Source organism: Mustela lutreola, chromosome X (assembly GCF_030435805.1).
Source record: "Mustela lutreola isolate mMusLut2 chromosome X, mMusLut2.pri, whole genome shotgun sequence".
NCBI classification, from domain to species: domain Eukaryota; kingdom Metazoa; phylum Chordata; class Mammalia; order Carnivora; family Mustelidae; genus Mustela; species Mustela lutreola.
In genome coordinates, this window is record NC_081308.1 from 112,859,466 (window position 1) to 112,887,054 (window position 27,589).

The following is a 27,589-nucleotide window of genomic DNA, read 5'->3' on the forward strand; positions in this document are numbered from 1 at the left end:
TAATTTCTATTCTAAAATTAACTGAGGAATGCACTTAGCAGCATGGAAGGTAATTGAACAGCTAAAAAGATAATGTGTGCTTTTTAAACAAAGTTAACTATAGGGGACATGATTTTAGGAAAAAAAAAGAATCCATAGTAGGAATACATTGACTAAAAGTACAGAAGAATAAATATATAAAAATTAAAAAATAAACAATGAATTATGGATCACTGAAAAAAAATTAAATTAAATTAAATTTAAAGAAAAAGAAAGCTGGAAGGCAGAGAGCAGGTTTTCCACCGGCATAGGATGTGACTCTTGATTTGGCCAAGAGCTTTATATACTGAGATAATTGTATAGAAAGATAAATCCAACAGAGTAGACTTCAATTATTTCCCAGGTCTGAAAGCTAAACACAAGCCACCAGAAGTACATTCTCTGGCATTGATTGAATGAGTGAAGTAAATCGGGAAATCGTATCCTATTCTGTCATAGTAAAAGTGGTCATGCTATTTCTCAAAATAAATTAGGTTTCTGTGGCCACTTGATGTAGTCATATTGTTCATGTGTATTTTAAGACCTCCTTTAAAAACAGTCTAAATTTGTTTATTGACTTTTTTTGGAGGCAAACTATGTAGGACGAGGTTTGCCATCCGTGTGATGCAGCAAAGACTTTGTGCCTGCCTCTATATAGAGGCTAGTAAAAAAAGTAATTCCTGATGTACAACTAACTCAAAGTAGTGAAGTTTCTTTTCTTGGGAAACGAAGCATAGCCATTATGGATGTGGACACAATGATACAGTGCCCTACACGTGGCAGGTGTTTGACAAATATTTGGCTATACAGAGAAGCACCTTGTGGCTAACATGCTACATTTGAGCAGCTACATAGAATTGAGTCTGTTGCTTTCTGTGCATTTCATGTAAGACGCTGGAAATGATGCCACTTTCTACTTTAGATGTGAAGGTAGACTTTTGGGAAGACTTCAGTGAATTTCCTGCTTGATAACATCTCTTTCAAACCATGTTAAGTTTTTAGAAGAGCTGAGCCAGTTAATACAGTGCTAACAGAGGCAGGGATGTGCGGATTTGATTCTTAAAATGACAATCTGGCAGTCCACAAAGGCAATCCAAGTTGTGACTAGAGGCCGCACCCTGAATGCTGCCAACTTTCCACCATCAGATGAGTCATCACCAATCAGAGGGGACAGGGCAAGGCAGCATGGCAGTCTCTGCACAACCCGTCAGCACTAAAAGAAAATGAGCCTCAAAGCCCTATTTGTTGCTTTCTCTGCAGGGCATGGGTCTGTACTTTGAAACTCTTGAATCTCAGCATTTAGGAAGCCTCTAACCTAAGGGCTAAGTGGGAGCATTCAAGTTGCTTCTGGTGAATCTCTATTTAAATGGAAGCAAATATAACATTCAAATTTTGGATCTGTTTAACACATTTAAAGTCTCGGTCTTACTACTTTTGCTGGCTTATAACTTGTTACTGATATTCCCTCTGCTTACATTATGCAACACTAACATAGCTGATAGCTATGAGCTTTGGAAGTCTGAAGTAATACCGTGTTATCACTGTGGGTTTGCATTTCAATTTTTATACCATCTTACTATAACGTGGTTAATCTCAAGGAATAAGGCTGTTTTGAATTGTCTCTCAATGAATGAAACTGTGTTATACCAATCTTGATCATAATTTCACACTGCATTTGTTCTGTCTGTATCTGGGACAAAAGAAATATTACTTGCCTCTTGTTTCAAAATAGCCTGTAGAGAATGTTTGGGGACATTTTCTGTTTTAGCAGAAACACCCGGAGCTTGAAGGGAGCTACTTTTCATTCCTGGGGGGAAAGAAAAGGTACCTTTAAATATGAAAAAATGATTTCGTTCTTGCTGCCATAATGTCTGGGATTACTGTAGCAGGGATGTATCATTTATGCACGTAAAGGTAGTATCTCCAAAGAGAAGATGCCTTCCAGTGTCTTACCACCACCGTGAGGGACAAGCCCGAATTCCCTAACTTCTGGCCCCAAATTACTCTGCCAGCTGAATCTCCCACCACTCCTCCTGCCCCAGAATGAATTGCTTTGCATTTTATTTGTTAAGTAAGGGGGAACCATCAAGGACTTGTGAATAGAGGAATTATATGTTCAAAGCTGTATTTCAAGACGATTACATTCACAACAAACTGTAGCACAGACTGACAGAAGGAAAGAGAGACCGGAGGCAAGTCATTGCGGTAGCTAAGGGCACGGGTGGTGTGAAGGGAAAGGAGGGGAAGATTATGAGATTGTTAAAGGAACTAGATTGGACAAAATGTGACAACTTTTGGATGTAGAATACGGGTGATAAGAAAGAGTCAAAGGTGACTCTGGCTTTGTGCCTGAGTAAGAGTCGGAACAGAGAATAGCTTTGGGGGTGACTGGAAGATGATGAATTTGGTTTTGTGCACACTGGATTTGAGGTGCTAATTAGCCACTAGGCAGAGATGTCCCAGTGCTCTTGGTGTGTGTATAGAATATGCATGGGGGATTTTTTGCTGAGACAGAGACTTAGCTAACCTCTCGTCTAGCTGGGGACATGGGAAAGTGGATGTATTTTTACATCTGGGGAGAAAGGGTGGCATTAGAGGATAGAGACTTTCCCGGGGAAAATTCTCTGCACAAATCACAGCACTTCAGAAATTTATTCTGCCTATTGGTATAGGCAGCCACAGCAGAGACTCTAACTTCTCCCTGGTTTGCAAATTCCAAAGGGCCTAGTCACCCAGCAGTCACTCAAAAATATGGGATACTGACATTTACAACTGTGAATAATTTTTGTATCTTCTTTAATCAAAATAATCACAGATTTTTTAATCAGGGGAAAAGCATAACTTGGAAAACTACATGACAAAACTATATAATTATTTAACTAAAAGATAACAGAGCAATTATAAATATTGTTCATTTCCTTACCTTTATCATTTAAAGTATGTGATGCTTTAGTCATTTCTTTATCTTTCTGTATGCTCTACCATTCAAGAAAAAAGCATTCATTAGTAATTAAGCTTCTGAAAGAGACTTGCTGGCTCTAGAGCAATCAGACTGACACAATATCTCCCTTTGCTTCCCATCCCTTACCTCTCTCCTAAGCTCTGGTCGTAATGCTAATACATAGGATCAACCTCTTTACTGAATATCTCTCACAGATACCTAAACTAGTTCAAAATGAAGCTTATCATGTACCCATGTACTCCCATCTTTCCAAACTGGCTCCTCCTCTATCTTCCATATTTTTGGTTAAAGACCTAACAATCCATCCAGTAATCTCTTCTAGAAAGCTTAGAGTTACTCCATTTATTTCAGATAGGACCAATCCCAACCAGTCTAACGCTTACTGAGCACCCTGCTTGGGATTAAAATAAGATACACAATTCCTGACCTCAAGAAGTTTATTATCCAGTAGGACAGACAGGAAAAGAAAATAAGTGTTCTGACACAGAGGCCAGCCTGAGCACTATCGGGGAGCACAGAGAAAAGACGTCCCACTTCAAGAGAACCTATATGCAAAAATTAAATCTTCATCATCATCATCCTCTCCCTTTCTCTCAATTTACATGTCTATTGAGTCACCAAATTCTGACATAGTCTGACTCTGACATATCTTAAATCTGTGACCTCTGGTTCACCCTCATTGCCAGTGCCGTATCCTTTTTATCTGGACCATCCTAGCAGACTCAAAACTATATTCCCTCTAATCTCCTCTCTCTCTCTCTCTCGAACACTGTATCTATATCACACACTTCAACTAGATTATCTATTTTTAATTAAAAAAAAGACATTTCTCTCTCTCTCTCTCTCTTTTTTTAAAGTGTCTTTATCTGGGGCTCAGTCAGTTAAACATCTGCCTTCGGCTCAGGACATGATCCTGGAGTCCCGGGATCCAGCCCTAACCCTAACCCTGCTCAGTAGGGAGTCTGCTCCTCCCTCACTCTCTGCTCCTCCCCGCCCTGTTCGTTCTCTCTCTCTCTCACTTACTCTCTCTCAAATAAATGAAATCTTTTTTTTAAAATAAAGTGTCTTTATTTAAGTAATCTCTACACCCAACGTGAGGTTTAAACTCACGACCCCTGAGATCAAGAGTCACACGCTCTTCCGACTGAGCCGCCAGGAGTCCCTAGATTATCTTTTAAAAACCCAACTCATTCTTATTTCACATCTCTATTCAAAAAGCCTCAATGGGGAGCGCCTGGGTGGCTCAGTGGGTTAAGCCGCTGCCTTCAGCTTGGGCCATGATCTCGGGGTCCTGGGATCGAGTCCCGCATTGGGCTCTCTGCTCAGCAGGGAGCCTGCTTCCTTCTCTCTCTCTCTGCCTGCCTCTCTATCTACCTGTGATCTCTCTCTGTCAAATAAATAAATAAAATCTTAAAAAAAAAAAAAAAAACCTCAATGGCGCTCTACTACGGAGAGGCTAAACCCATTCTCCAGCAAAATATACAAAGCCTTGGCTGCAACCTCTCTTTTCAGTCTCCTCTCTGGCCCTGCCCTGGCTCTGCTGGCTTGAACTGTTGCTCTTGCTTAACACTTTTAAACCTGTCTAATTGTGCCTCACCACAGCCTCGCATTCTGTTCATGTGGAAACTTCCTACTCACACCTCAAGACCTAATTTGATGAAGCCCTTCTTTAATAAAGCCTTTTTAGACTCCGTTAGGCAGGACTAGTCTCTATATCCTCTGTGCTCCCCCCTGCATTTTGAACAAATCAAAACTTTCCTCTTATTTTATTGGAAGGACTTTTGTTTATACGTGTCTAAATCTCTGGACAGTGAGTTCTCATGAGTAGTGATGACGTCTCTTCCATGTCTGTGTCCTATCTATGTCAACTGTTTTGCCTCTTTCCCCTCTTCTAGCTTTGCACAGGCCCTGGCCCATAAGTTCTCAGTAAACATTAGCTAGCATCAGTATCGTCAAATATTGAAGTCAGTTTCTGCTAAACTGTATGGTACATTTAGCATGAAGCTGACTCAGAACCTTCTCTGCTAGGGAGAGGAGCCAGACCTGTGTAGGACCCCATTATCTCTGACCAGTCAGTACCATGCCAGTGAAGGGGATATCCCATGGAAATAAGTTAACCAGATAAATTAATAATCAAGACAAAGCATCTACCTTTAGTTCTGTTTTGTTTTTCTGTATATCTTGCGGAGAAGATATGAAGGCTGATGATTTTTGGGTAGGAATCCTTATAAAACTATGAGAATGGCTTGGTTCTAAAAGTAAATGAAAGAGAAGTCATATAATTTTAAAACAATTTTATCAAAATGCAATTGAAGTACAAGAAACCACAACATTTGAAACATACCATTTGTTCCATTTTGACATATGTACGAACCCATGAAGCCATCAGCACAATCAAGACGACCATTTCCACCCCCCAAAGGGTCCTCGTTCCCCTTACCCTTCAGCCCTCTCTAGTTCTCCCTGTCTCCCCGACAACCACCGATCTGCGGTCATTATCAATTGTTTGCATTTTCTAGAGTTTGCTATAAGTGGAATCAAACAGGATGTTTTCTCTCTCTCTCTCTTTTTTTTTTTTTTTTTTGGTCTGGCTTCCTTCATTTAGTATATTTATTTTGAGATTCATCAATATTGTTGCCTGCAACAATGGTCTGTTCCTTTTTCTTCTTCATAGTATTTCATGGTATGGGAATGTACTACATTTTATCCATTGGCCCACTGAAGGGCATACAGGTTGTTTCCAGTTTTCTTTGGCTATTATGAATCATGCTGCTGTGAGTCTTTATGTGGACATATATTTTAATTTCTTTTGGGTACATACCTTGGAGGAGCATGGCTGGATCACATGGTAGTTTAACAAGTTAGGAAACTCTTTTCCACAGTCGTTCAACCATTTTACACCACAACCTGCAGTGCCTGAGTTCTAGCTGCTTCAAGTCCTTGCATATACTTAGTTAAATTCAGTTATTTAAGTTCTAGCTATTTTAATGGGTATGTAGTGGTATCTCATTGTGGTTTACTTTGTATTTCCCTAATGACTAATAATACTAAGCAGCATTTTCATGGGCTTACTTGCCATCTGCATGTCTTCTGTAAAATGTTTGTGGCCTTTTCCCCGTGTTTATTAGGTTGTTGCATTCTATATATTACATGTTTTTCTATACTTTACATTTTTTTTTACAGTAAGCATACCTTCTAGTGGTAGGTCTGGAGACCCATCTTTCATTGTGCTTACTTTAGGGGCTTGTCAGTTGCAAAACAGCCATTATGCAACCGGGCTATTGTTTCAGAATTTTATGTTATTTTCTCATTTTTGACTCCCTAAGTGCAAGAACTCTGCCCTAGTCTTCCACAGTCATCCACCTGCTTGGGGGTGGAACTAGGGGAGGGGAGGTTAGAATTTTTAACAGGAGGAATGCCAAAATAAACACCCAAGTAATATTTAGGACCTGTCATTCAGAATAGGATGACATAGCCAAGAGGGTGTGCTTTGCAAACCATGCAGCTGTCTTGAGTACTCCCCAAAATTTAACCTTCTTTTTGCATCACAACAGACTGGAATACTTAGCTCAGAAAACTCTCTCTTAGTGTATTGGAGATACCCTAGCCCACCAAGAGTCATCTGGACTCGGAAAGAAGGTATGACTTAAGGAAAGGTTGCGGGGGGTGGGGGTTCACTTCTTTAATAGCTCAGAGATGGTGAGAAAGTGAAGGGTGGTGGGAGAGGCTGAAAAATAAAGAACTCAGATGAGGCCTCACATTTTCTTACTTTGGGCCTTTGTTGCTTCAGACAAGTGAAGTTAGCACACAGAGAAAAGAACTATTGCTCTGCTCCCCATTTACGACTCCAGAATGAAATCTCTTAGGCTACCTCGCACTGGCTGCCTCCTCCTCCTCACCTGGGACATGGCCCAGGAACGCCGCAATACAGTATGGTCAAGTAGAGCAAGGCTTTCTCTGAGGTTGATCCTTTCTCTTTCCCTTCCTTCACTCCCTTACTTCTTTCTCCCTCTCTTTCTTTTTAAGTTCACTGTTAGTGATGTATCTAATTGACATATAAAACTGTAAGATAGTTAAGGTGTACACTGTGGTGATTTGATATACATATACATTGTGAAGGGACCCCATCCATTTAGTTACTTAACATTTTTAGTTCTTCTCTTAAGCAAATTCCAGTTATATACAGTGCTGCCAACTATAGTCACCATGTTTTCCATCAGCCCTTCGGACTTTATTCATCTTTATAGCTAAAGTTTGAACCTTTTTACTATTTCCTCTTCCTCTTGAGGTTTTGCTTTCTTAAGGCACTCCTGGTTCCTATATGAAGGACATGGCCTAGAAAGTGCTGGAGAGTCTAGCTGGGGAGCTTGCCAAAGGGAGTCGACTGGGGTGGAGGTAAGAGGGCTCTGCCCTGAGTGGTTACAGAGCAACCAGCCAGAATGGTCTTCCATTCTGGGGGAAGGAAGAAGCCCAGAGGGATGGGAAAGCCCAGAGGGCTCTAAGCTCAGTGAGACCAGACCATGAGTCCTTGCACTGATGGCTGAATTCAACTGTGAATGCTAACAGGCCAAGCACTATCTCAGTGCAGGTAAGGACATGTCTCTGGAGACCAGAGGCGGCAAGAAGACGTTTCATCCAAGCACCATGACTTTATTCCACCTCATGAGGTCGCAGAAGCCACTGTTCCCCGAACTTTAATGTGCATATAAAGCCCTGGGGATCTTGTGAAAATGCAGATTCTGATTCCGTAGATCTGGGGTGGGGCCTGAGAATCTGCATCTCTGATGAGATCTTTAGGTGATATCCATTCTCCGGACACATAGAGGAGTAAGAACACAAGCCACACCTCTTATCCGGGACATCTGGACATCATCTTTGGGAAAGAAGCAGAAAGATGGGGGAGGCTCCCTGAAAGTCTGGGCCACTATGGGGACCCCACGAAGGCAAAGTCCAAAGAAGTATGTTAGAAAAATTGGGGACCAAGCAAGAAAACAAAAGGAAGGCAGGTACTTAGATCCGGCAAACACCACTAGCCCTACATGTACTAAAGAAGCCTACTCAAGAAATAGGTTGACATTTTAGAACGACAACACCTGGTACTCTGTCAGGCTGTTCAAAAAGGAACAGGAGACGGAGAATGGACAACAATGAACAGCAGGCTCCACTGCCGCAGAAGAACATGTGGCAGAATGAAGTATTTCTGCTGCCAGTGAAGTGACAGAAGTCACTTCAGGCCAGGCAAGTCCAAAGTCTGAGGAAGGGCAGGGTTTTGAGAAGGAGCCCTGGTTGGGGTCTTGGTCCTCACTAGGTCCCCAGGGCCACTGGCTTCAGGAACCTCCATGGCACCCCCAGTCAGCTATCTGCAAGGATGACCCTCCAAGGGAACGCAACACAAGAGACGCAGGTGAAAGCTTCCCTGGGAGGCGGAGGCCCAGCAAAGAGAGGCGGCAGTGGCAGTAGCAGCCAGCAAGGAACAGGTTTTTAAAAAAAAAAAAAAAAAAAAAAAAACCCTCGGGGTCTTGTTGGTAATGGAAAAGGACAGACAGGAGATCAGGAGCAGGGACCCTGGAGAAGCAGGGCTCTGAACTGAGCTGTGAACTTGTCAGCTGCAAAATGTGGGCCGCACTGCTCCTGGGCAAGCGGAGGCAATGACATGACTGAGCGTGTAATTAGGGAGTCAGCTCCAGTCGGCAAGAGAGGCTGACTATGGGATTTTTTTCCCCCCAAAATCCACCATTCACAACAGAGGGCAGAGGGAGGACTTCTCTGCACTGTAAGTAGAGGAGGTCAGTGCCAAGTCCCATCTTCCCACGAATTACTGTTTTAGCACTTCTAACTGTAATCATTTCAATTACGTTTTTGTTCCTGGTGGGATTGCTGGTCACTGGCATTATCACTCGTTTTCTTCATCTTTGAAGAAGCTTAAAGAAACACAAGAAAATATTTTTAAAATCATGGAAATGAGAGGCGCCTGGGTGGCGCAGTAGATTGAGCCTCTGTCTTCAGCTCTGGTCATGATCTCAGGGGCCTTTGCTCAGCGGGGAGCCCGCTCCCCCCCCACCCCCACCCCCCGCCCCGCCTGCCTCTCTGCCTACTTGTGATCTCTCCCTCTGTCAAATAAATAAAATCTTTTAAAAATTTTTGTAAAAAGTTGTGGAAATGACAAAGTTATCCAAGATAGATTCTCTTTATTCTTTCGGGCTGGATAGGAGGAGAGCCATATGCTAATCTACGGATGGAGCTGTAGGGAGGAACTGGAGAGGGCGAGTAGTGGGTCGGTTCTCAGTGGGAGGCACTTGTGTCCCCTAGGGGAGCATTAGGAAAGGTCTGGAGACATGGTGATTGTTACAGATGTGGTGAGGGAGGGTTACTCCTGGCATCTCGGGGCCAGGGACGTTGGCGAACATTCCACAAGGCAAAGGACGGCCCCCACAACAGCACCATCCAGCCCAAGATGTCAGTAGTGGCAAGGTTGAGAAACCCGAGGAGAGATGCGATGGGGAGGCAGGCCAATTGCTTTTACAGTATTATCTTGTGGAATTAAAGCTATACTCAGGGAAACAGAGTTGTCTTCTGGGAGAAGGGAAAAACCCATCCCTCCAGCCCGCCCAATGAGAACATGGCCTTTTCTCTGTGTTGGGGGCCTGGGAGGGGGCGGGCACAGCAGTGCAGTAACCATGCTGGGGGCCCCAGGAGAGTGCTCGCCGTCTTCCTTGGCTCTGCCTCTGAGCTCAGTCAGAGGCAACAAGGTGTGTGGTGTGGACCTCAGCTGGGAAGGAGGTGACCCAAGTTCCTGTTTCTCATCATTGAGATAGACAAACGGATTCCAAACTGTGTGTGGTGATTGGATTTCTGCTAGAGTTTTAAGATGTGCACTCGTGGGGCACCTGGGTGGTTCAGTCAGTTAGGGGTTCTGCCTTCAGCTCAAGGCATGATCCCGCAGTGCTGGGGTGGAGCCCTGGCAAGTGGGGCTCCTGCTTCTTCCTCTCCCTCTGGCCTTCCTCCAGCTTGCCTGCAGGCATGCGCTTGTGCAAGCGCTCTCTCTCTCTCTCTCTCTCTCTCTCTTGCAAATAAATAAATAAAATCCTAAAAAAAAAAAAGGTGTGCATCCCTATTTCGTATGTGAAAGAGCTCTCTCCATTCGGTCACCTCCATGATACTGTGAATATGATTTCGTTTTTACATTTTCATCTTTTCTACATTTTCCTTTTTAAAAACCATTTGAGGTGGCCACTTTTTAAGATGCTTACCTGAAACTTTTTTCCTACCTAAAGTAGCAGTTAACAGTTAAAGACGAAGCAATATAGCCACTCAAGTTATTTTTTTAAATTTATAACGTGTTAGTCACCATAAAATACATCATGAGCTTTTGATGCAGCGTTCCAAGATTCACTGTTTATGAAATGATTTTTTTTTAATCCCAGAGGCAGAGGTTACAGCCTTATCATTTCACTGACCTGTATTATGACCTTTTCTTACTGACTCCCCTTTCCTAAACTTTCATTCTTTTCTTCCTTTCATATTGTCTGTTCTTACCGGCTGGTCCTTTAAAAACTTTCTCTTGCACACGTTTTCTCTCTCATTTAAAAAAAAAAAAAAAGCCCTTTATATAGGGGCGCCTGGGTGGCTCAGTGGGTTAAGCAGCTGATTTTGGCTCAGGTCATGAGCTCAGGGTCCTGGGATGGAGCCCTGAGTCTGGATCAGCACTGAGCGGGCAGCCTGCTTCTCCCCCAAATTCTGCCCCTTTCCCCCCATCCTGCCCCCTCATGCTCTGTCTTTTTCTCTCAAATAAGTGAAAAGTAAATAAATAAAATATTTTTAAAAGCCCTTTATTTTCTCTACTCCTTTTAAAACTTTTCTCTCTACCCTATCCCAACCCTGCTCTATCCTCTCCCACTTATCCGACCCATGCACTCTTCTGCTGTCAGTGTTCGCTGGCCCACTTTTAAAAAGTTTTCCATTTCCTTTCCCTTCTAACTCTCTCTTGTAGGTACTCTTAACTGGTTTCTCCTTCTTCAAATCATAGGCCTATCTATCTAGGTATCTCTATTTCTACCCATGTCTGCCTGTCATCTACCCACATTTACCTTCCGAGATATCCATGCAGCTTTATTATATTGTATCTTTTATTGACTTTCGTTTTCTTATTGCAGTAGAGTAGACACACGCTTGACTTCTACGTGGTGAATCCAGCCCTCGGCCACCACCATACACACTTGCCCTTGCTGGACTTACCAGCCCCTCGCTCTCTCTCTCCCCCACGGTCTCCCTCTCTCTATTCAACAATTTCCTCTGTGGATTCATTGCTCACACACTGGCCTTCCCCCCCACTCCTGCTCTTCCTTCCTTTCATGCTCTCTCCCCACCCCTCACCCCTCCATGCCTCCAGCCCGCATTTCTCCCTCCCTCCTCCTCCCATTCTCTCTTCACTCTCTTTGTCCACATCTTTTTCCTTTCCTTCTCTCCGCTCTTTCTCTCATTCTGCCTCTTCCACATATTCTCCTGTAGTGGCCTCCACCTCCGCTCATCTCTCTGGCTACCCCGACCCCAGCCCCACCGTCCAGCTGTCATCCCTCCGTCTGGATTTCAGTTTACGCGACTCTTGTTAGATCACTTTCTCCTTCCTCTGCACTTCATGGTCTCACTAGCTCCTCCTTTTCAACTCCTCTGTGTCCCACTCTAATATCTGTTCTTTTTATTTTGCTACTTTCCTAGGCTCACCCCAGTTTAGAATTCTTCTCTTTCTTGCCTTCTTCTTTCCCTCTTTCCCCTCCCCTCCCTTCTAGCTCTCTACCCCCACCGCCCGGGTCCGGGTCCACCGCTCCTTCCTGCTCCTTTCACTCTCCTCCTCTGTATTGCCCTGTGGCTTCCGGTGAACCTGAACTTCTGCCTCCCCTCGTCCCTGCTTCCCTCCCAGCTCATCCCTACTTCTCGCCGTCCCTCTCTCCTCGCCGCCTCCCTCCCTCCCTTTCTTCTCTTTCCTGCTTCTCTCCTCCCTCCTTCATAGACTCCTTTATAATGGTTCCGCTCTGACATTTCCCCCTCGCTCTCTCTCCTGTTACCTCTTAATACTGTCTTTTGTACGAGACCCTCCTCAGAAAACCCTGTCTACCGCTCTTCGTGCTTCCCATCCATCCCTTCACCCTTATTTTTTTTTTAAGATTTGTTTTTATGTATTTGACAGAGAAAGTGGCAGGGGGAGCGGCAGGCAGAGGAAGAGGGACAGGCAGGGCCCCTGCTAAGGAGGGAGCCCAATACAGGGCTTGATCCCAGGACCCCAGGACCCCAGGATCATGCCCCAAGCCAAAGGCAGATGCTTAATAACTGAGCCACCCAGACCCCCTCACCCTTATTATTCTTATTTTTTATCCGACTTCCCTTTAGATCTTTCTACCCCCGATTCCTCCCTTCCTCGCCCTTCCGTCCCTTTCTTCTGGATACTTCATTTTTCTTAGTCCCTTTCTTTCATTGTCTCTTTTTCTTTCCTTTCTTTCCCTGGCTGCATGCCAGCCTTGCTTCTTTCCTCCCTTCCCTCCCCCCTCCGGCTTGATCCGTTATCCTTCCTTTGCTCCGATTTCCCTCCTTCGGACCTTCCCCCGCTCACCCGCTCGCCCATCACGGCTCCTTCCTGCAGTTTCTCCTCCTTCCTTTCTTCCTGTCCTTCTTTCACTCTTTTTACTCCTCCTCTTTGTAAACTGCCCCCTTTCCCCTCTCATTCTTTATGCATCTTTTGACCTGTCTTCACTGCTGCTTTCCCCTATTTAAAAGTCAGTTTTTTGGGGGGCACCTGGGTGGCTGAGTTGGTTAAGCACCTGCCTTCGGGTTGAGCCCCACAGCGGGCTGCCTGCGGAGTGGCGAGTCTGCTTCTCAGTCTCCCTTGCCCCTCCCCGGGCTCATGAGCCTGTGCTCTCTCTCAAATAAATCAATAAAATCTTTTACAAAATCAGGTTTTTTTTCTACCTGTACACCTGCCTAGCTGGCTATCTATACAGCTCTCAATCATCTTTCTGTCTTTATTTTACTGTCTTTCCTTACTTGCCTTCTAGTTATTTTTTTAAGATTTTATGTATTTATTTGACAGAGAGAGACAGTGAGAGGGGGAACATGGGAGTGGCGGGGGGGGGGGTGGGAGAGGGAGAGGGAGAAGCAGGCTTCCCGCTGGGCATGGAGCCCGATGAGAGGCTCCATCCCAGTATCCTGGGATCACGACCTGAGCAGAAGGCAGATGCTTAAGGACTGAGCCACGCAGGCGCCCCTACTGACTTCTAGTTTCTAAGCCTCTTGCATATCACAGTTGTACTTGATTTTTTACTGCACTTGCCTTACACTCTCACACCCCTCCCCTGGAAGTAACATTTCCCCACTGACTCCTTCTGTATGAACTTGTCTTCCTTTGCTGCTTCTCGCTCCCTCCCTTCCTTTTACTTTTTTTGTAGCTTATTATAACTACTTTCCTTCTCTCTCTAATTTTGTGTGTTTTTTGTCCTTACTCCTGGTTTCCCCTATTTGAAATCCTGTCTGTCAGTGGTCTGTCCATCCACCCATTCCTGTTGAGCTGTCTCATCAATTTACTTGTCTTTATTTTACTCTTATTTTTAAGTATTTTTTTTTTAAAAAGATTTTGTTTATTTATTTGACAGACAGAGATCACAAGAGAGAGTCAGGCAGAGAGACAGGCGGAGAGAGAGGCAAGCAGGCTTCCCACTAGTGCAGAGGGCCCAATGTGGGGCTCGATCCTAGGACCCTAGGATCATGACCTGAGCCGAAGGCAGATGCTTAACCCACTGAGCCACCCAGGGGCCCTAAGTAATTTCTTTTTGTATCTTTCTCTCTCCCTGCTTCCTCAGCTGTACTTAATTTTCACAGCAGCTCCTGCTTTTAAACTCCTGTGTCCTTTACTCTCACATCCTGTTATTTTATTTTGGCAGCTGCCTAGCGTCATCCCTTTCAAATTTCTTTGCTTTCTTTCTCCTTCCCTCCCTCCATTCTGTCCGTCCATCTTCTCCTCCCTTCTTCAGCTGTCATACCCGCTTCCTTGAATGTCTTCCTATTTATCTTTTTTATGCTCCTTTTCCTTCTTAGTGGACAGTACTTTTAAAGTCCAGTCTTTTCTGTGTATGTATATCTGTATCTGTTTTATTTTACTGTATTTATTAACTGATTTCTTCTTTTCAGATCTCAATCTCCCCCCTCCTGTCCATGATTATGTAATTTTCTTACTAGCTTCTTTTCAGCATCCTGTTTCTATCATGTCATATTCTTTGCAATTCTTCTTCCCAGACTCATCCCTTTTATAAACTTCTTTACTTCCTGCCCCTTCCTTCCCTTAATCTAATCCCCTTCCCACTCCCCACATTTTAAAAAATCTCATTATATTCACTACTTTAATTTATTTTTCTGGGTTTTTTTGTCCTGTCTTTACTGCTGGCTTTTCTTTTTAAAAATCAGTTCTATCTACATGTCTGTATATGAATGTATGCATGTAAATATGTATGAATTGACTGATTGATCCATTTGATTTTAATGTATTTTTTTTTTTTACAATTTCCCTAAATGTAATCATCATTGCCTTTGAACTTTTTTTTTTTTTAATTTTAATAAATTTTTTTAGTTTTTATAAACATATATTTTTATCCCCAGGGGTACAGGTCTGTGAATCACCAGGTTTACACACTTCACAGCACTCACCAAAACACATACCCTCCCCAATGTCCATAATACCACCCCCTTCTCCCAAACCCCCTCCCCCCAACAACCCTCAGTTTGTTTTGTGAGATTAAGAGTCACTTATGGTTTGTCTCCCTCCCAATCCCATCTTCTTTCATTTATTCTTCTCGTACCCACTTAAGCCCCCATGTTGCATCACCACTTCCTCATATCAGGGAGATCATATGATAGTTGTCTTTCTCCGCCTGACTTATTTCGCTAAGCATGATACGCTCTAGTTCCATCCATGTTGTCGCAAATGGCAAGATTTCATTTCTTTTGATGGCTGCATAGTATTCCATTGTGTATATATACCACATCTTCTTGATCCATTCATCTGTTGATGGACATCTAGGTTCTTTCCATAGTTTGGCTATTGAGGACATTGCTGCTATAAACATTCGAGTACACGTGCCCCTTTGGATCACTACGTTTGTATCTTTAGGGTAAATGCCCAATAGTGCAATTGCTGGGTCATAGGGCAGTTCTATTTTCAACATTTTGAGGAACCTCCATGCTGTTTTCCAGAGAGGTTGCACCAGCTTGCATTCCCACAAACAGTGTAGGAGGGTTCCCCTTTCTCCGCATCCTCGCCAGCATCTGTCATTTCCTGACTTGTTGATTTTAGCCATTCTGACTGGTGTGAGGTGATATCGCATTGTGGTTTTGACTTGTATTTCCCTGATGCCGAGTGATATGGAGCACTTTTTCATGTGTCTGTTGGCCATCCGGATGTCTTCTTTGCAGAAATGTCTGCTCATGTCCCCTGCCCATTTCTTGATTGGATTATTTGTTCTTTGGGTGTTGAGTTTGCTAAGTTCTTTATAGATTCTGGACACTAGTCCTTTATCTGATATGTCGTTTGCAAATATCTTCTCCCATTCTGTCAGTTGTCTTTTGATTTTGTGAACTGTTTCCTTTGCTGTGCAAAAGCTTTTGATCTTGATGAAATCCCAATAGTTCATTTTTGCCCTTGCTTCCCTTGCCTTTGGCGTTGTTCCTAGGAAAATGTTGCTGCGGCTGAGGTCAAAGAGGTTGCTGCCTGTGTTCTCCTCAAGGATTTTGATGGATTTCTTTCTCACATTGAGGTCCTTCATCCATTTTGAGTCTATTTTTGTGTGTGGTGTAAGGAAATGGTCCAATTTCATTTTTCTGCATGTGGCTGTCCAATTTTCCCAGCACCATTTATTGAAGAGGCTGTCTTTTTTCCACTGGACATTCTTTCCTGCTTTGTCGAAGATTAGTTGACCATAGAGTTGAGAGTCTATTTCTGGGCTCTCTATTCTGTTCCATTGATCTATGGGTCTGTTTTTGTGCCAGTACCATGCTGTTTTGATGATGACAGCTTTGTAATAGAGCTTGAGGTCCGGGATTGTGATGCCACCAACGTTGGCTTTCTTTTTCAATATCCCTTTAGCTATTCGAGGTCTTTTCTGGTTCCATATAAATTTTAGAATTATTTGTTCCATTTCTTTGAAAAAGATGGATGGTACTTTGATAGGAATTGCATTAAATGTGTAGATTGCTTTAGGTAGCATAGACATTTTCACAATATTTATTCTTCCAATCCAGGAGCATGGAACATTTTTCCATTTCTTTGTGTCTTCCTCAATTTCTTTCATGAGTACTTTATAGTTTTCTGAGTATAGATTCTGTGTCTCTTTGGTTAGGTTTATTCCTAGGTATCTTATGGTTTTGGGTGCAATTGTAAATGGGATTGACTCCTTAATTTCCCTTTCTTCTGTCTTGCTGTTGGTGTAGAGAAATGCGACTGATTTCTGTGCATTGATTTTATATCCTGACACTTTACTGAATTCCTGTATAAGTTCTAGCAGTTTTGGAGTGGAGTCTTTTGGGTTTTCCACATATAGTATCATATCATCTGCGAAGAGTGATAATTTGACTTCTTCTTTGCCGATTTGGATGCCTTTAATTTCCTTTTGTTGTCTGATTGCTGAGGCTAGGACCTCTAGTACTATGTTGAATAGCAGTGGTGATAATGGACATCCCTGCCGTGTTCCTGACCTTAGTGGAAAAGCTTTCAGTTTTTCTCCATTGAGAATGATATTTGCGGTGGGTTTTTCATAGATGGCTTTGATGATATTGAGGTATGTGCCCTCTATCCCTACACTTTGAAGAGTTTTGATCAGGAAGGGATGCTGTACTTTGTCAAATGCTTTTTCAGCATCTATTGAGAGTATCATATGGTTCTTGTTCTTACTTTTATTGATGTGTTGTATCACATTGACTGATTTGCGGATGTTGAACCAACCTTGCAGCCCTGGAATAAATCCCACTTGGTCGTGGTGAATAATCTTTTTAATGTACTGTTGAATCCTATTGGCTAGTATTTTGTTGAGTATTTTCGCATCTGTGTTCATCAAGGATATTGGTCTATAGCTCTCTTTTTTGGTGGGATCCTTGTCTGGTTTGGGGATCAAGGTGATGCTGGCCTCATAAAATGAGTTTGGAAGTTTTCCTTCCATTTCTATTTTTTGGAACAGTTTTAGGAGAATAGGAATTAGTTCTTCTTTAAATGTTTGGTAGAATTCCCCCGGGAAGCCGTCTGGCCCTGGGCTTTTGTTTGTTTGGAGATTTTTAATGACTGTTTCAATCTCCTTACTGGTTATGGGTCTGTTCAGGCTTTCTATTTCTTCCTGGTTCAGTTGTGGTAGTTTATATGTTTCTAGGAATGCATCCATTTCTTCCAGATTGTCAAATTTATTGCCGTAGAGTTGCTCATAGTATGTTCTTATAATAGTTTGTATTTCTTTGGTGTTAGTTGTGATCTCTCCTCTTTCATTCATGATTTTATTTATTTGGGTCCTTTCTCTTTTCTTTTTGATAAGTCTGGCCAGGGGTTTATCAATTTTATTAATTCTTTCAAAGAACCAGCTCCTACTTTCGTTGATTTGTTCTATTGTTTTTTTGGTTTCTATTTCATTGATTTCTGCTCTGATCTTTATGATTTCTCTTCTCCTGCTAGGGATTTTAATGTATTTTTAAACTGACTTCTTTTCAAAAAGTTTTAAAAGTAAGCTCTATGCCTAACATGGGGCTTGAACTCTTGACCCCAAGATAAAATCACGTGCTCTCCTAGCGGAGCCTGCCAGGTACCCCTAAACTGACTTCTTTTAAAAGTTTAATTAATTAGGGACGCCTGGGTGGCTCAGTTGGTTAAGCAGCTGCCTTCGGCTCAGGTCATGATCCCAGCGTCCAGGGATCGAGTCCCACATCGGGCTCCTTGCTCCGCAGGTAGCCTGCTTCTCCCTCTGACTCTGCCTGCCACTCTGTCTGCCTGTGCTCTCCCTCCCTCTCTCTCTCTCTCTCTCTGACAAATAAATAAATAAATAAAATCTTTAAAAAAAATAAAATAAAAGTTTAATTAATTAATTTTATTTTACTTTTTCAGCGTTCCAAGGCTCATTGTTTATGGACCACACCCAGTGCTCTATGCAATACGTTCCCTTCTTTTCAGATCTCTCTTTCAAATCCTTTGTTTCTCACTCTCGCAATCTCTGTCTTTGGCTTTGTCCTACTGACATCCTTTTAAACTTTGTTCTCCATCTTCCTTTCACTCTCTTTGTTCATTTACTTCTTCCCTGTATGTCTGTTTCTTCTCCCTTTTCTTTCACTCTTTTTTCTTTGATGGTTTGTTTTTCTTTCCCCTTTGTCTAGTCTGTCTCTAATCTCTTTGTCTTTGTTTTCCTCTCACCCCACTCATCCAGAGAGAGCGAGAGACACACACAGAGAGAGAGAGAGAGAGAGATATCGTTTTATTACTGGTTTCTTCTGTTCAGTTTTTTCTTTTTCTCTCTTACTCATTCTTTCCCTCTTCTTTTCTTCATTTCATTCTTTTTTTATGTACCTTATTTTCTTACTGCCTTCTCCTTTTTAATGTTTTTTATCTTATTTTTTGTATCTATCTCTGTTTCATACTTGGTATATTTTAAATGACTCTTCTTTTTTGTCTCCTTTAAAAAACCTTTTTCCCCCCTCTCTTTCTCTTGCTAGCTTGCTCTCTTTCTGTTTTGTATAATTTTTTTCTTATTAGTCCTCAGTTAAAATTTTTTCTTTTTAAAAATATTTTCCTTTGTCTCCCTCTGTTTCAGTCTATTTTTTGGTAATGTTTTTCTCTTACTCTCTGTTTGTCTCTCCCTTTATATACATTTTTCTCCCTCTCTGTCATCTTTTTTTTTAAAAGATTCATTTATTTATTTGACAGAGATCATAAGCAGGCAGAAAGGCAGGCAGAGAGAGAGGGGAAAGCAGGCTCCCCGCTGAACAGAGAGCCTGATGCGGGGCTCGATCCCAGGACCCCGGGATCATGACCCGAGCAGAAGGCAGAGGCTTTAACCCACTGAGCTACCAAAATGCCCCTGTCATCTTTTTTTTTTAATTGTCCCCTCTTACTGGCTCCCTTTTCATTAATTAATTTTTTAGAGAGAGACCACGCATGAGGGCGAGTGGGGAGTGGGGCAGAGAGGGAGAGGAAGAGAATGAGAATGCTAAGCGCACTCCATGCCCAGCACGATCCCGACACAGGGCTCAGTCTCGTGACTCTGAGACTGACGGTGACCTGAGCTGAAATCAAGAGTCAGATGCTTCACCTGTTCACTGCACTGAGCCACCCAGGTACCCCTGGCTCCTTTTCAAATCTGTGGTACAGGCGGTGTTGCCTACTGAGCCACTTTACAGAAGTATTGAATTTATTGTAACGTGTGTAACATTGTGTGTGTACCTTCTCTACAACTTGAGCTGTAGCTAGGACGTGGCTGGCATAGTGCTTGGCACAGGTAGTGTGAACAAGGATTTCCCTTTCTAAGGGTCTTCTGACCTCACTGCATAAACACACCGAGATTTTTGTTTCTGTTTTGTTTTTACAAAGCCACCAATGTTTAGTACATAGATATGCATCCTCTACTTAGATACCTTATCATTTATTGTCTCTCACCTTCCCTTTCATCCTGTCCTTTGTTTTCAAATACATTTTCTTCTGGTCTGTCTCTCTTCATGTCATCTCTCTGCATTTTTTGTAAATGATAAGCAATTTTTTTCTCTAGAAGTGCTTGTTTCTAAAATATTAAAAATATATATTTAACATTTAAAAAGTTAATAGCAGTTTGCCACTTGAAATGCAAACCAGATATTTCAAATATGATGGCTACTTGAAGGGCACCCTCATTCCTATTTTGAGATTTCTGAAGTCACAATGAGTACAAAACTAGGAAGATAGTAAGGGATAAGTTTCATTTTGCTGTTCAGCATGAAGAAGAATAAATTGTAACAACTAGACCCAATTTAAGTCATTGTGCCCTTTCTGGAGACTGGTCCCATTTCAGAGCAGTCCTTGAAGCCCAGGTTCAGACCAAACTGGGTTTCTCCATCAATAGCTGTCCTCATGAGTTTAGGCCACTTTTGATAATTCACACTTTAAAATATCAAAATTGGCAAAAGCTTTCCCTCAAATAGCCCAAGTTATCAGTAAAAGCTCACTTTACCTTCCGGTGAGCTTCCTCCCTGACTTTTTGACGTTGTTCCTCAACTTTTGCTTCCCTTTTTACTTCATCTCCAATCTTTGTCAGAAGTAACATTTCTTTTGTCTTCCATTCCTAAGGAGCACAATGTTATGGTAGTTAGCTGGGGTTCTGTTTCATTATCTTTTTTTTTTTTTTTTTTTTTTTTTTTTTTGTATTTTGTCAATAAGCAAACTAGATCAAGTCAAGGGCCTTACAAAAACTGGGAAAATCTTATGTTGGCTTTAGAATGGGCTTCTCTTACTGCTTTTTAATTGGGAATATGTTGGTGGATGCAATAGAATGGTAAAAGGAAGGAAATTATTTTGCTATTGGAAACTTACGTCAAGTATAAGCCTGGCTTCAAAGATGGATCTAAAAAGATGTTGACAAGAGGGTTTTCTCTTATTGCCTAAGGGGCATATCATACGTAATCTGTTGCCTTTAAATATATTTTGGTAGAGAAGATAAATAAATAGGCTTGTCTGCATTTTGAGGGAATACAGCCATGATTATTTTTCACTAGGGTGAATTTCTAAAACTTTAAGAGTAGATGAGGTATTACTATAAATGCAATACAATTTGTGGTATCAATCTCACTATGTTAAGTAAAAGCTTGTCTATTATAGTAACGATAAAAGATTAATAGTGGTTTATTCTTTAAATTATTATTATTTTTAATAGTGGCTTAATTTTTAGACCTAAAATAGCTTCAGGTCATTTGGTGGCAGTGCTAAAAATGTTTATCAATGCAGCAACCATATGTAGTTTCCCCTTCAATGTTTAGAATTTGGTTTTCCTCACCTCTTCAATTTGTCTACGGAGACGAAGCTTTCTTCTAACGTGGTCCTGATGTCGGTGTTGTTCTTCCTTCATCCTGAGTATGCTCTGCTTTCCTGCCGTGTGCTCCGCCTTGCCTAATTCCCTACTAATCATATCTAAGTATCTAAAGAAAAGTGCAAATATAAGTGAAGGTAAATTGAGTATTTCCCCTATTATGGTATTATCAGTTTTGATATTCTCAAACTACCTTCTGGGTTGCTTTTTAGTTCCTGAATATAGAAAATGTAGAGTTTTTCAGGGACCTTGAAGCTAACTGATCCACCGGCTCACCATACTGTGCTGAATTTACCAGACCCTGTTATACAGGTCGGTTATCGTGGTTGGGACAATGGCAAAATGTGGAACAGAGTGATTATAAGCATTTTACATAGAGATTACGTACAGCCCTGTAGTTTTGGGAACATGAATTTGCAAAGACAGCTGAAACCAACTAAAACTGAGTTCAAAGCACAAGTCGATTTGAATTTCCTTTAAAAATAAGTGGGTACTGGCTTCTCTGTAATTCCCAAGTTCCTGAATGACCTTCCATGTACAGAGAGGTCTGTGGACTCCCCGTCTGGGACCTTGGTGGATCAGCATGTATTGTGGCATATCATGTGACACGAACCCATGGACTTCAAGAGGCAGGGGAAGGGGAACTGGCCCTCGTCCCTGATAAAGGAGAAAGAGAACGAACTACAGCTCATCTCTGCCTCTTGCGGCAAGGGCTTGGCCTCTAAATAGTAACACTGAATGTGTGTGGGTGGTAGCTAAATGAACATACATAATTGATTGGGGAACAACACCTGTTTGTATCAGCATCAGATAAAGTTATAGGAACTCTCCGTTTCTGACCCTGCAGCAACTTCCTTCAACTTCATTTTGAAACGCACTTAACACACCTTCTCTCTCTCTGCTACTATGGATGTGGGTTTCCTAAGCTCATGGATCTGGACTTTGGATTTCTTCAAATTCAGTTTGGCTTACCTCTGGGGCTTCTAGTAAGTCCAGTTTCTCCAGTAGAAACTCTCTCCCCAAGCCTTGGTTCCAGGGCCTTCCCAATCCCGTTACCTCTTAATCTCCTTTCCTTTCTCTCCACATTGAAATTATAGGGGCCTCAATAGTGTCTCATCCTTTGTTGGGTCCTGATTTCAATTCCTTCTAGTACTCTTATAGCTTTCTGGGGTCTATAACATGTCCATGAAGTATGTATTCACTTCAGTCATACCTGTGCCTTATTATCAGCTCTTGGTCTGGAGATGCTTGTGTATCTTCCTGTAACAGCCATTCTTGGAACTGTTCGTTTCCACTATTTTCATAGGCTCTTCTGGTTTCATACAATTTATTTACTTGTTTTTCAATCATTTTCTGAGAGAGAAAAAGAATCAAAGTCTTTATACTGGTTAGAAATAAACCTGTCCTTTGATGGGCCCTCTTAAGTGTAGGGCTTGGGAAACCTTCTGTACTTTACAAATGGTTAATTCTTTTAACCTGCATTTAAGTCTAGTGTGGCTCCATTCCAGGTAAGTGAAAATTCTCTCTGTAAATTAAAGGCGAAGGTCTAAATTGCTAGGGATCTTATTTGATTTGTTATCTTCATAATTCTAGGTCAGGTAATTATAAGTAAATATCCTGCAGAGAACCAAACCTTTCTTCCAAACCCTACATAAAAACTATCTTACAGACCCCAAATAAAACAAATTTAAGTATTAACTTACTTGTTCTCTTACATAGTTTCTTTCAAAGTCTAATTTTAAAGTGGTCAGATACTGCCTGTACTTATTCAATTCTTTCAAGGTACATATGACCTATAAAGGCAAAACCAAAAACCAAAGATATAAATAAAAAGTTGCAACAATCATCTTTCCAGAGAAGAGTGACATAGGAATATTCATTTTAGTAACAATTTTAGGACCAAGGGTAATAGCACAGTTTGGTAGCAATTTAGAAAGCAGTATCTAAAATTGTTGTATCACCAGGAAATTTCTATCTAAATAGTATTATTTCAATAATATGGTTCATATCATAATCAGAAATTTACAATTCTCAATGTATTTGTTATTAAAACACCAGTATAATAATGCCATTTAACACCCCTCTAATTTATTTCATCATGCTGTTTTCTGCTAGGTTTCCATTTTGTCTCTAGTCTTCTCAAGAAGTATAGGAAATATTCCCTGAGAGGTATACTGTGCTCTTATTACTTTTAAAGCTAGAGGAAAGTCACTACACTACAGCAGGGAGAAAATACCTAAATAAAAACATCTGTATGTATGTCTTTACATACTTGAATAATTTGGTGCTTATCTTTTGCTGTTTTCAAAGAAAAAAAGGTCAAGAAGGCACAAGTAGTCTTATTTAGAAATCCAAATATGAGTAATTAATTGAGTTTTCTAATAAATATTCTTTATTGTTTAACCAAAGCTGATACAGGCTCCTAGTGAAGTACAGAGCTGAGGGTCTATCAAGTCCCTAGGTTTCTACTGGTTAACAGGAAGGAGGCTTCAACCTACTTTATTATTGCTGGTGATGTAACCGCCCTTCTTTAATCTCCTTAGAATATCCTTTCGCTTATGGTATGCTTTTAAATGGGGATCATGCAGGCTTTTATAGCTGGTTTCCAAAAGTCGGCAGTAAGGATCACTCAGGTTAAAGTCATAAGAAGGGTGATAAAGCTGCAAACATACGGATTCAAAAGTATTACATGTGTAAAACGAGTGAAATTGCACTTTTAAGCCTCAAGTTGTTGAAATGACTAGGTTGGTCAGTGAAAATGAAACATGCAAGCAGAACCTGAAGAGAGGGGATCCGGAAAATTAATTGATTTAGGTAAAGCTAACTGCCTTTCTCTTCCCCTCTCCTCTACAGAGCTGTCTTTAGGCTGGTGGTGGTAGCCTCAACCTCTGTCTAATTCATGAGGTGTGGCCTTAAGAGTCCTGAAAGGCAGGTGGAATGCTTTATATATGGGCAGGGGGAAAAGACGAGAGAGGCAGGATAGGGTTCTAGCTTTCTTCTTCCATTTAGAAGCTTCCTTTTAAAATTTCTGACTGCTTGACTGATGGCAGCCTCTTGTCTTTCCTAACGAACCTATATCAGGAAACTGGATTCCCTCAGTACCAATGTTTCCTTAAAAAGGCAGAGAAAGACATCCTTATGGGCAATGATTTAATTCACAGTGAGACTAGACAGGAAGCCCCTATCTTTCCTAGAAGAGAAGTGATCAAAAGTGATGGCAGCTGAAACACTGCTGCAATCAGCGGACTGATCATTGCTGCTTCTTTTAGATGTTGACTTTTGTTGGTAACAGACGTGTTGACTAACCCTGGGCTACTGTCCTATCAAGAAAGAGACAAATCTGTTTGTTGAGGCCAGGTTAAGCTTTCTATCGTCAATTACAATAATTGATTTCCCTGATCTGAAGAGTCTATTATTTCATCACTATATGCCAGTGGGAGGTCACGAGGGAGACTTTTAAAAGTATGTAAATTGTTCTCTTCACTTAACATGCTTTCTTTTCTTGAGAGCACAATGTCTAAGTTAATTGGCAAAGTATTTACTATTAGCATTCAATAAAAACAATTTTAGGAGTTTGTGAACAGGTGCTACCTAAGTATAGTATACTAATAAGCAAATTAATTTATAAATACATTATCTGAGAATAAGTTTGGTATCAGAATGTCATATAGGATCACTTGTCAGGTTTGGATTAATGCATAGCTAAAGAAAGGTAGGTAACATTGTTACCATTTTAATTTGACAGAAAAAAAGACAAATACCATCATTTTGCTTCTATCTGCATTCAGAACACATGAGGGACCTTTAAATTCCCTGTTTCTGTAGTGATCTGCTAAAGTAGTCTGCAGTTCAGGAAGCAGCAAGGTCCAGTAATGGAGTGTGGCCTAAGAGTCAGAAGACAGTGGTTCTGGTCTGAACTCTGCTATTACCTACCTGTGACATTAGATAAATCCTAGCTTCACCTTACAAGGTGGTCATTAGGGTAAAATGAGTTAAAAAAACAAACAAAGAAACAAACAACTAAAGGTGTAAAATATTAACTCTTACTTTCTTGAGGAGATCCTGCTAAAAGACAAAGATTCCACAAAGTTAGTGTTCAGGGTAGCTGAATGTAGTGCCTGATCATGATCAAATGCATATATTTTGGGGTAATCAATATAATAAAGTACAGAGATAATCAGTATAATTCAGTATAGAAAAATCTGGAAATAAGGAGTAGTTAACAAGTGTACAACAGGAACAGAATAGAAATATAGCAAATAGAAGATGTTTGAGGAAAAAAACCCCAACAGATTGGGCTACAGTTACAAAGTAGGAAGCAGTGTTATTACTAGTAGTGAAATAGGTTTTGAATATGTTTCAGGAAAGCTAACTTGCGGGAATGTGACTCAGTCAATTTCTGTGAGGTTGGCATTTATTTAGTAGAACACTATGTTTTCAAAAGAGAAACTCTATTATAGTTTTCCAGCAATAAAACCTAAAAAAAGTCATATATATCAAACAATTATCAGAAATACCAAGAAGCCCCTATTCATCCTTGATGCTGTGCTAGACAGTGCAAGAGTAAGGAAATTAGAATTATTTCTGTAGAATCTTTTGCTATTGTGATCAAAACACATTCTCAACTAGAAAGTTCTGAACCTCCTTCAGGCTTGGCCTAAATTCTGGACAGAGCACAGGGTGTTAGGCAGAGGACTTAAAATGTGTAACAATATGAGTGCAGCACACTGCACCACTAACAGTGCTGATTCAGTGCTGAGTAAGATAGTGCAGACCAACGGCATGTAAATTCTATGGAAAGATGAGAGAGTTGGGTGTTGTAACACTTGGGAAAGGCTTTGTATAGTAGCTCCTAAAGGGTGGCTCAGACTGAAGGTCAGAAAGGAGAGAAGAGTGCCTACCAGGTTGTGGGAGCCTGGTGGACAAAGGCACTGATGTAAGAATTAGCAACGTAAGTGTAGGTAGGCAGAGAAGACCCGGCTCAATCTTTGGGAACTGAAGCTCTGGGCTGGAGATAAGGCTGAACTGGATGGCTGAGGCAGATCATGGGGGTCTTCCATCATTGAAGTGAAGCTCAGGCACTAATCACTTCAATTCATTTAACTTAACTGGGTGTGTTAAGTGGAAGTTGACTCAAAGCGAAATCATAGCAGTGTTTCAAGTTTAATAGCGAGCTATTGAAAAGGGTAAAGAAAATCACTTAAGCACTATTAAAACTCAGTTTACCTTTTCATTTATATTTGTAGTATAGAATATATTGTTGCTTCCTGGGATAATAGGCAGCTTGACCCCAAGAGGGAGATCCAATAGATTAGCTGCTCCGACCTCTGGAATGTCTTTTTTGCGCGAGCCCTGTCAGGTACAGTGAGAAGGTCTGGCTATTTTTAAGAACTGTTCTTTTAGTTTACACCAATCTACTCACATTAAAATGGGCTAATACCTCCAAGGACACCAAAGAATTGTACACTCAGGATTGAAAGAGCCCGCCCTGCTGACAACCCGGAAGGGCTCCCAGCTTCCCCCGGTTACCAGCCAATCTCTTGGCCGCGGCCGCTCTCGCTACTGGCTGCCGGCCCTGGGAGTCTGAAGCGGAGTGGTCAAGCACCTGCCCCTTTCACCCACACCTCGCTCTGCTGAGGTCTCCGCCCCTTCCGTCGGCCCGCCTTCCCGAGATCCCGCCCAGGAGCCAGGAGGAGGGTGACTACCGATTCGCCGCCACTCGCGGTGTCGCAGTGCTCTCTGGTGCGTGTTAGGCTGCTGGCCGCCGCCTTAGTGGCAGCGGCTTCAGCAGCCTTGTAGCAGTTGCTGAGGTACAGATCCATGGCCGTCGGTCAGCCCCCAGGGTGCCGGGAGCTGCGGCTGCAAGCCGTCTTCGTTTCTCTTCTTAACTCACACCTTTCCGGCTCTACGCTCTGATCAAGTTTGAGCAGCCCAGAAGGTGGTCGCCAGGGTAACGCGTCCCCTAAGCCACGCCCCCCACTGTGCGGTGCTCGGTCCTGGCGGTCTTACGTCCTCAACGCGCAGAGGCCTCTGGGAGGAGAAAGGGATGGCGGACTACTGGCCACTGGAGCTGCGCCCCACCCACCTTTGGCGCATGCGCAGTTCTAAGAGCCTCAGAGTTTGGGGAAGGTCCAAACGTGTGGATCGAGAGCGCGCGGTGGAGATTAGGTTTCTTTCTGAGAGCAACACCCCTCCTTTGAAGATTTTAATTCTTTGTCAGAGAGAGGCAGAGTATAAGCAGGGGACATTAGCAGGCAGAGGGAGAAGCAGGCTCCATGCTGAGCAAGGAGCCCCACGGGGTACTCCATCTCAGGACCCTGGGATCAGGACCTGTGCCAAAGGTCGACATTTCACCGACTGAGCCGCCCAGGCGTTCCAACACCCCTTATTTATACTAAACCGGAATGTACCAACTTTTGTCAGTGGGTAGCTGGCTGTAATTCTTACAATTCATCCTGGCCCCCCAACAAGCTATGTGATTCTGCTCAATACATGTCCACCAGTAATTGTGTAGTTTGTCCTAGGGCCAGAGGCCTGACTTCCACATCAG

The 27,589-nt window shown here is 42.1% G+C and overlaps 1 protein-coding gene across 1 annotated transcript; it reads right to left on the minus strand.

Annotated features, from left to right (window-relative positions):
* Positions 1 to 1,682: 1,682 nt before the first annotated feature.
* On the minus strand, positions 1,683 to 27,054 carry LOC131821070 (fibrous sheath-interacting protein 2-like). Its single transcript, XM_059156842.1, has 12 exons — positions 26,745 to 27,054; positions 26,266 to 26,391; positions 23,538 to 23,699; positions 22,743 to 22,832; positions 22,253 to 22,392; positions 21,007 to 21,148; positions 20,188 to 20,298; positions 19,641 to 19,761; positions 8,836 to 8,901; positions 5,132 to 5,232; positions 2,942 to 2,996; positions 1,683 to 1,825 (listed from the first exon to the last, which is right to left on the minus strand). The coding sequence occupies exons 1-12, from the start codon at positions 26,859 to 26,861 to the stop codon at positions 1,683 to 1,685; spliced, it is 1,374 nt and encodes a 457-aa protein (XP_059012825.1). The 5' UTR covers positions 26,862 to 27,054.
* Between the last annotated feature and the right edge of the window lie 535 nt (positions 27,055 to 27,589).